Source organism: Mustela nigripes, chromosome 3 (genome assembly GCF_022355385.1).
Source record: "Mustela nigripes isolate SB6536 chromosome 3, MUSNIG.SB6536, whole genome shotgun sequence".
NCBI classification, from domain to species: Eukaryota; Metazoa; Chordata; class Mammalia; order Carnivora; family Mustelidae; genus Mustela; species Mustela nigripes.
Genome location: NC_081559.1, coordinates 132,984,157 through 132,994,060, shown reverse-complemented (window position 1 = coordinate 132,994,060; position 9,904 = coordinate 132,984,157). Strand labels below are relative to the sequence as shown.

General features: G+C 36.6%; 1 protein-coding gene across 1 annotated transcript in view; it reads left to right on the top strand.

The window, feature by feature from the left end:
* The window catches only part of ARFGEF1 (ADP ribosylation factor guanine nucleotide exchange factor 1), a 160,490-nt gene that overhangs the window by 95,014 nt on the left and 55,572 nt on the right, over positions 1 to 9,904 (top strand). Inside the window, exons 15-18 of the mRNA XM_059394671.1 lie at positions 1,650 to 1,761; positions 2,103 to 2,308; positions 2,573 to 2,657; positions 7,973 to 8,144. Of these exons, the coding sequence (XP_059250654.1) occupies positions 1,650 to 1,761; positions 2,103 to 2,308; positions 2,573 to 2,657; positions 7,973 to 8,144 (575 nt within the window). The remainder of the gene's footprint in view (positions 1 to 1,649; positions 1,762 to 2,102; positions 2,309 to 2,572; positions 2,658 to 7,972; positions 8,145 to 9,904) is intronic.

Below are 9,904 nucleotides of genomic sequence, written 5' to 3'. Positions count from 1 at the left end.
ACCCCCCGCCCCTTCAAAACCCTCAGATTGTTTTTCAGAGTCCATAGTCTCTCATGATTCACCTGCCCTTCCAATTTCCCCGAACTCCCTTCTCCTCTCTATCTCCCCATGTTCTCCATGCTATTTGTTATGCTCCACAAATAAGTGAAACCATATGATAATTGACTCTCTCTGCTGCATTTTCAATTTTATAATTTTTAAAAAATCATGTTTGTTTTATTAGGGAGAGAGCTTCTGGAGAGCAGAGATTGTGCCTATCTCAGTGAAAAATGTTTGATTTTAAAATTAAAATTAAAAACATTGTAAGACGTTTGATTTATGGTATGAATTAGGACTTGACAGGAATCATTAGGACAGGACAGGTAAGGACATTTTAGACAAAGAAAATGACATGTACAGTGGCACAGAGAAGAGAAACATTTGAGGACTATTGATCAGTATGGCAGAGGCAGGGTCGGGGGGCAGTCATAGGATATGAAATGAGATCATTGAGTTGGATCCAGATTCTAGAAGACCTTATTCTCCATGTAAGCAAGTTTTTAATCTTGTTTTTTTGACTTTGGCATGCTGGTATTTGAAGGCTTTTAGTCAGAGGAGGAGCAGCAACAGATTTTTTCACCATTTGCCTGAAGGATGGATTAGAATGTGAGCAAAACAGAAGATGGCATAACCATTTAAGTACCATTACCCAGGAGACACGTGATGAGGGACCAAAGTAATTAGTGGTGTAATGAAAGTAGAAACTAAATGATGTGGATACAAGAAGAGGACCTTTTAACTGGATCCTTAAGCATGAAGGAGAAATCCACAGTGAATGGAGCAAGTAAAGGACTTACTGAGGAAATAGACTGCAGAAATGCTTTCTGCTTTTAGGATATGTGGGAATAGATGGATGAGAGGGGATGAGATAAACTAGAGCTGTATTGAGAAAGATTTTGTCTATCGATCTAGTCAGTTTGGACTTGACTTTGAAAACATCAGGTATCTAGGGATTATTTTAATAAAGGAAATAATGCTGTCAGATTGTTGTTTAAACAGTCACCAGATTTCTTTAAAAGCAGAATACTGGGGTGCCTGGGTGGCTTGGTTGGGTAACTGCCTTCAGCTCAGGTCATGATCCTGGAGTCCCAGGATCAAGTCCCATGTTGGGCTCCCTGCTCCCCGGGGAGTCTGCTTCTCCCTCTGACCCTCCTCCTTCTCATGCTCCTGCTCTCTTGTTCTTTCTCTCTCAAATAAACAAATAAAATTTAAAAATAAATAAAAATATAAAAGCAGAAAACTTAGACTTAATCAGTGGGTGTATATGGAATGAACCAAGATTACCTGAGCATTAAGGAGAGTATAAATATTAAAAGCATGAGGTATTTAGTATTTATATCTTTACTCAGAGCTTATCTACAACATGACATTATCTCAAATAGTAAAATGGTTCATATCATTGATAAAGATGGCCTTTTTGCTTCAGACTCTTTTCTAAGAAAAGAAAAATAAAACTTCGCATAATGCGATGTTTTGCATATTCATGCATTGATTATATAAAGTAACCTATTTTCTAAGTGGTATTAGAAAATTAATTTACTGTAGTTTAAGATCTTCTTTTCAAATGATTTTCTGTTTCTAATGTTTCTATTAACTTTAACATCATCTAGATTTAATAAGAAACCAAAGAGAGGAATACAGTACCTCCAAGAACAAGGAATGCTTGGCACTACACCTGAAGATATTGCCCAATTCTTACATCAAGAGGAAAGATTAGACTCTGTAAGAATACCATTTAAAAAAAATTCTAACCTTCTCTGTAAAACTCCTTTTTAAGTTAATAATGATAGATACTGTTTCCCCTTTAAAAGTGCCCTCCTAAGTTTGTAAGTAAAAATTAAAGAATAACCTAGGTATTCTTAATTTTGCTTTTTAATTTTCTAAACTCAAAAGAATATCTTTTTATAATAAACATGTGTGTTTAACTTTTAGTTTCATGCTTGAAATAGTTAACCAGGTAGTCAAAACCTGTGAATCTTGTAGATTTTTCTATTCTTTAAATGTTGTTCTGGCAAATGTAACATTTCATTAGGATATCAGTATTTTTATCTTTTGTTCTTTAGACTCAAGTGGGTGAGTTCCTGGGAGATAATGATAAATTTAACAAAGAAGTCATGTATGCATTTGTGGACCAACATGACTTTTCAGGAAAGGACTTTGTTTCAGCCCTCCGTATGTTTCTGGAAGGATTCCGTCTTCCAGGGGAAGCTCAGAAAATCGATCGGTTGATGGAAAAATTTGCTGCAAGATACCTTGAATGCAACCAAGGGTAAGAAAGATCAAATTCAAGTATTTATTGGTTGCCAGCTATACCCAAGACACTATGATAGGGAGCATCAGAAGATTCATCATCTGTTACACCCAAAGAATTTAGATTGTCTGTCATCTAGAAGTGATAAGACAATTCCATAAAAACACTTGTAATATGAGCTAGAACATAAATCCTGCAAAAGAAAATTATGGAGGTTTGAGATAATTTATTTAAATGCAACTGTACAAAGAAGTTTATAACATGATACACTTACTTTTCCAGACAAACCCTTTTTGCTAGTGCAGATACTGCTTATGTTTTGGCTTATTCAATTATCATGCTGACCACAGATCTTCACAGTCCACAGGTACGTACAATGTGTAATAGACAGTACAAATTAAATAAGTTCTTTTGAATTCAATAAGTACAAGTTGAAATTTTAATCTTATTCAGTGAAATCAGTCACCAAATTGGGGTATTTAATTTGGTGTAGTATTCATTTTACAAATGTGGTTTCTGGGGGCACTGATTTTGGCTCAGGTACTGACCTCAGGGTCCTGAGGTGGAGCCTTGTGTCAGGTTCCACACTCAGCAGGGAGTCTGCTAGGATTTTTGTCGCCCCCTCTGGCTTCCCCATGTAGGTATGCTCCCATGCTCTCTGTCTCTCTCTACCTCAAAATAAATGAATGAATGAATGAATAAATAAATAAATAAATAAATAAATAAATAAAATTTTAAGGCTTTATTTGGGAGAGCAAGAGAACATGAGGGCATGAGCAGGGAGGGGAGGAGAGGCAGAGTGAGAAGCAAACTGCCTGTTGAGCAGGGAGCCCCATGGAAAATGTGGGGCTCAATCCCAGGCCCTTGGGATCATGACCTGAGCCAAAGGCAGATGCTTAACTGACTGAGTCACCCAGGTGCCTCTAAATAAATAAATTATTTTTTTTTAAGTTTTTTGATAATAATTCTATTTAGACTTTCAGATACCTGAAAAGTAAGTCTATATTTGTCTCATGATTAATAGCTGTATAAAGCTTAAGGTAAATGTTAAAATATGTATATTAGTTCTTTAGCTTATACTTATTACAACATGGAAAAACACTACATAAACTTTTTTTTTTCTTTTAAACATTTCAGACTTAAGCAATAGAGTGGTTAGTATGGGAATCCTTCATTGTGCCCATCACCCAGCTTCCACATTTACCAACTATGGCTGGTCTTATTCATTCTATATCCTCTCTGTCTCCCAGATCATTTTGAAGTAAATCCCAGGTGTCATATCATTTCATCTGTATTTATTTCAGTGTATATCTCTGAAAGACACATACTCTATTTAAATATAACCGTAATATCATTACTCCTAAAAATTAACAGTAATTTTAAAATATTAGATATCTGGGATATTGAGATAATTATTTTCCCTCTTAAAATTCATAACTCCTTCTTAAATATTAAGGAACTGTCACTTGATTTCTGATACCCATTAGCAAAAAAAATTATTTTTAAAGTTTTGGGTATTTTATACTTTGTTTCAGAACGATACTTGGATATCTTTGGGGGAAAATTGCCTTTGTAAATTCATTTATTTGCAAGAATTTCTTTATACTTCTCAGGGATAAACATCTAATTATATCTGTTATTCTTAGGAAATAAACTATTACTAATCTTAGAGGTTTGGAAAAATTAAAATTTATTTGAAGATTAAGATTAAATTTTGCAATATAGGGATTTTTGTGTGTGTGTTTTGAGATGTTTAAGGCAGGGTTGATATGGAAAGTATATATCAAATGTATGATGGGAATTATATGCAGAATTACTGTTAAGCATTGCATTACATGCAACAACTATGCATTCATCAGTGATTTATTTGATTTTATATAGACATGTCTTAAAAGGTCATTTACTATTTTAATCATTTAAAAATTGCCCATGGCAGGGTGCCTTGGTGGCTCAGTCAGATAAGCTCTTACCTTCTGCTCAGGTCATGATCCCAGGACCCACATGATCCCAGCCCCACATAGGGTTCTCTTCTTAGAAGGAAATCTGCTTTTCCCTCTTCCCACTCCCCACCACCGCCTCTCCCCCTGCTCATGCTCACTTGTGCTTTGTCACATGCATTTTCTCTCTCTCTCAAAGAAATAAGTAGAATCTTTTAAAAAACAAATAAAAATAAAAATTTCGCTTGGCATATTACTGGGAGTGTAGTTAAAGCAGCTCCCTTTCAGGTTAATATTACACAGTATACTTTTTTCTATGGTGTTATAAGGCAGTCTACAGATGGTAACTTATTGAATACCTTCATATCCGAGTTTTCTGTCTGGTGTTTTGGTCCAGATCAATACACTACCACCCGTTTGTTTTTAAAATGTTATATGTTTTTTTTAATTTTTTAAAAAGGTGTTATTTATTTGTCAGAGAGAGAGTGTGCACAAGTAGGCAGAGTGGCAGGCAGAGGCGGAGAGAGAAGCAGGCTCCCCACTGAGCAAGGAGCCGGATGTGGGACTCGATCCCAGGACCCTAGGACCCTAGGACCTGAACCGAAGGCAGCAGCTTAACCGACTGAGCCACCCAGGCGTCCCAAATGTTACATTTTTAAAGAATTTGGTTCTGTAAATGAGTTTTCAGCATTATATGCATCTATGTCATATCTTCCCATACATATGTACATCCTGGTGAAATTTGTTTTGAGGAAATATTGAAACATCCTTTAATGTCCTTTAATAGTACCCAGATTGTTAAAAGTTTCTGAACACAGATCAGTTAGGCAACTACTTGAGAACAGTTCTGTGTCTTCATGGCACTTATTTCTGTCCATAGAACATGTGCGTGGTATCCTGGTCTAGCAGTGGTAACTACTTGTAGTCTCCCCACTCCCTGTTAGACTGCTGCTGGCTGGCATCATGTCCTGATATGCAGCCTGCAGTTAGCGAAGAGCTTATGAGTTGCTATGAAGGAAGGTTCAGTTAGAGAACTGAACCCATAATCATGACCCCATATGCTTTGACTACAACAAGATTACATGAACTATAACAAATGGCATCATTTTTAAAGAACACAGGTAAACTTTAAAGGAATTCCTTAAAACTAGGACTTTTCATTCTTATTTGTTTTCAGAGTTAAAATATTTAAACCAAATCATTTATGTTTCTTTTTCACCTAGAATATTTATAATTAGACTATTTTTTATATATTGTATGAATCAATGAATTTTTTTAAAAACTTGAGGTATATTTAGAACACATTTAATTTTTGTGCGTGTATTAATCTCCATCATAGTAACAACTGGCTTGAAGTGACTTAAACACTAAAACTAAACACAGCTTAATATAAGCGCATAAAGGGCACGTAGGTGGCTCAGTCAGTTAAGCACCTGCCTTCAACTCAGGTCATGATCCTAGGGTCCTGGGATCAAGCCTTGAGTTGGGCTCCCTGCTCAGTGGGGAGCCTGCTTCTCCCTCTCCATCTGCCTGCTATTCCCCGTCTTGTGCTCTCTCGCTATCTCTCTCTGTCAAATAAATAAAATCTTTAAAAAATAAATAAGCACATGAAAACAAAAGAGTGGAATGTTCCATAAAAGATAAGCAGGAAAAGAAAAGTAAGATTATGTTTTATCTGACTTTCAGAATCCCATTGTGCCAGAATTGTTCTGTTTGAGATGTATATGTTTATTTAAGGTATCTGAAATTCATGTATTCCCTACTCCCACTTCTGAAAGCTCCCATGCCCACTTCCCAACCCAGACCCACAAGTGTATTGTACTGCTACTTCAGATTTTTATCAAGACTTCTTCTTGTCTCTGGCATTATGGTAAAACAATATGCCATGCTCAAGATCTCCAGGTGATGTTAATCTTCTTTTAGTGTCTTATTGGCAGCACTTATATGGTCTTTTATTTTAGTGTCCCTGAGTCATTATTTTTTATTATTTGTCAGAAATCCAGGAGAAATGACCTTCTTTTATTTATTTATTTATTTATTTATTTATTTATTAAAGTGCTGACTGAAGATGAGTTTTTAAAGTTATGGCTTGCTTATTATTCTGTGCACTGTATAAATTAACAGGAGTCTTATCTTTAGAGTTGCCTTAAATTCTTTAATGGGAGAAGGTGGGAATATATATAATTGAATAAATAGTCAGCATACCTCGTTTTATTTTGCTTTACTTTATGACACTTTGCAGATAATTGTGTTTTTTACAAATTGAAGGTCTGTGGCAACCTTGCATCAAGCGAGTCTGTCAGCGCCATTTTTCCAACAGCATTTGCTCATTTCATGTCTCTCACATTTTGGTGATTTTCGCAATATATCAAACTTTTTCATTACTATTACATTTGTTATGATGATCTGTGATCAGTGATTATGACCCGTTGAAAGCTCAGATGATGGTTAGTATTTTTTAGCAATAAAGTATTTTTGCATTAAGGTATGTACATTGTTTTCTTAGACATAATGCTATTGCACACTTAGTAGACTATCGTACAGTGTAATATAACTTTTATATGTACTAGGAAGCCAAAAAATTTATTTGACTCACTTTATTGTGGTAGTATGGACCCAAACAGTTTCTCCCAGATATGCCTGTATCTTCAGAGACGTCCTAAGACCTGGATGAGTTTTGGGAGATACAAACATTTTGACTGTGCTAGTTCTCAAGTTTGGTGACAGGGCTACATCTTATAAACTACAAATTATTATTCCACAGACTGATCAAGGTGTGGCGCAGGACATTCCTGTTCAGAGTACTGTTAACAAGACAGAATGTTCAGAAGATACTTCACCTGGATCACCTAACATTTGTTTGCCATGCTGAGTCAGGGAGATTGTTATCTGATTTTAGATGAATTGAGTTGTTACTTTGCATCCACTGTTATATAAAATCAGCTTTTAAGTCATTAAAACATATTTATGTTTTCTCAAACTAAGATTTGAATTTTTTTTTTTAAGATTTTATTTATTTATTTGACAGAGAGAGAACACAAGCAGGCAAAGAGGCAGGCAGAGAGGAGGAAGCAGGCTCCCTGCTGAGCAGAGAGCCTGATGTGGGGCTCGATCCCCAGGAACCTGAGATCATGACTTGAGCCGAAGGCAGCAGCTTAACCCACTGAGCCACCCAGGCGCCCCTTGATTTTTTTTTTTTTTAAGATTTTATTTATTTATTTAACACAGAGAGATCACAAACAGGCAGAGGGGCAGGCAGAGAGAAAGGGGGAAACAGGCTCTCCGCTGAGCAGAGCGCCCAATGCGGGGCTCGATTCCAGGACCCTGAGACCATGACCTGAGCCGAAGATAGAGGCTTAAACCTCTGAGCCACCCAGGCACCCCTAGATGTGAATCTTTTTACTACCATATGTTTTTAATATTTGTCATGGTCCTTTTTTAAAGACTGTAGCTAGAATTCTTAAACCTTGGGCAAAAACAAATAGTTTCATTATCTGATTTCCCTGTTTCTTACTATAAATTACTTGTGTGCCCATCTGAGAAGGTGTATTAGCATATGCCAGGCTAGGTCTTTTCTATATTGCCTTCATTTTCTAGGACTGTTTTTCATTTTAATACATGTTGAATATTTTCCCCTTCCTGTCCTCAAAGTATTTCTAAATTCTCTCCTAAGAGTATACATATTCTTAAAATAGGAATAGTTTTTAAGTAAGTTTTAAGAATCATAATGGTTTTTCCTTTCTAGGTTAAAAATAAAATGACAAAGGAACAATATATAAAGATGAATAGAGGTATCAATGACAGTAAAGACCTTCCTGAAGAGTACCTATCAGCTATCTATAATGAAATAGCTGGAAAAAAGATATCAATGAAAGAAACAAAAGAACTCACAATCCCTACAAAATCAAGTAAGCAAAGTAAGTATCCAAATCAATTAAAGTCTGATTGTTCAGGAGGATAAATAAGGTTTCCCAAGAGTTTTTCAATTGGTTTACAGAAAATCAGATACTATTCTAATGAAAAGTATTATACAGTTTGCTGATATAATTTTTTTTTTTACATTCTGAGTAAAAATAGAAGTGTATAATATGCATGGATTCATGTGCATTTAATAGATACTTGTCAATTTAGTAGTAAATCTCAGCATGTAGTTGGACATCAGCAAGACAACTTTGGCAGCCCCGTCAGTCTTTTTTGCCTCCTCGTCATCTTTTTTTTTTTTTTTTTTTAAAGATTTTATTTATTTATTTGACAGAGAGAGATCACAAGCAGGCAGAAAGGCAGGCAGAGAGAGAGAGAGAGGAGGAAGCAGGCTTCCCGCTGAGCAAAGAGCCCGATGTGGGACTCGATCCCAGGACCCTGAGATCATGACCTGAGCCGAAGGCAGCGGCTTAACCCACTGAGCCACCCAGGCGCCCCGCCTCCTCATCATCTATAAGCAACACAATTCTATCTCTTCATCTATTGCTATACATAAACATAAGCTGGAAGTAGGAGTGAGTCAAGGATTTGGGAAGGTTAAGATTGTGAGGGAGCTCATGGAGTTGGAAATCACTCCTTCAGGTGCACCACAAATTATATCATTATAGAGGTCCTAGATGTAACCAGCATGGGAAGCCAAGTGTAGGCTTGGCTCCATTCTAGACATGGTATACATGTGGGCAGTGGTGATTAAATTAGAACTAAAATCTGACTATAAAAATAAGATGAGGGTAGTGGCTCAAGAATATAGCAGCTCAAGAATATGTAATATGGAAAGAAGACTCCTGCCTTTCTGAGCTCTCCCTGGAAGTGAAATCTCAAGCTTTATGTCACAGAACAGATTGCAGTAGCACAGTTCTGTTGCCAGGAGAGGAGCAAGGGCCTATGTGATATGTGTATTTCCAGAAGTTGAGGGCATTTGTGATACGTGTATTTCCAGAAGTTGATAGAGAATTATGAGAGTCAGGGCTAGGGACATGTTAGAAGGAATAGGGAAATATAAATGGCCTTATCTTTTGGAATACTGTAGTAGATGATTCTAAGGAGTTTTTGTACTCCCCTCATTTTATAGATGAGGAAACTGAAGTCCAGAGAGGTTAGGAAACTTAGAATCATAGAATCTGTAAGGTGAGTATAACGTAGAAAACTTTATATTGAATCTGTACAGCTAAAACCCAAAAAGTGGCAAAGCCAAATCTTGAACTGGTGTCTTTGGCTCATTCTGCAGTCCAGTACCAATCAGCAGTTTGCTTGGTTGTGTTATTTTCAGCTCTTCTGCTTATAACGTTGTCAAATATATTGCTCAAGACTTCATTTCACACCTAAGTAGATGCCAGTTCTGTGACTTAGCTGTTTTTTTCTCAGACCCGTAATAAAACATCTTACCCTCCTTTCTCTGGCCTATTTTGTCCATGGTGGTAGAATATCAATAAGAAGCAGGATATGGGAAGGCTGTAGGTATACTGAAATACTGATGTGATCCCGGAATGCTAGGGCCACTGGTTTCTTGTTAACTCGGGAGTCATCATTCAAGCCTGTGTCGTCCAAGGATGCCCTTGCCTTTTACTTGTCTCCTCATATTTTCCCATCCCATATTTTGGTTATTTCCTGAGTTCTTCCACTGTGCCAGATTTATACCTACTCTATTTCCTTCTCATAGGTTTTCCACTTACCCCAACTCTTTTTTTTTTTTTTT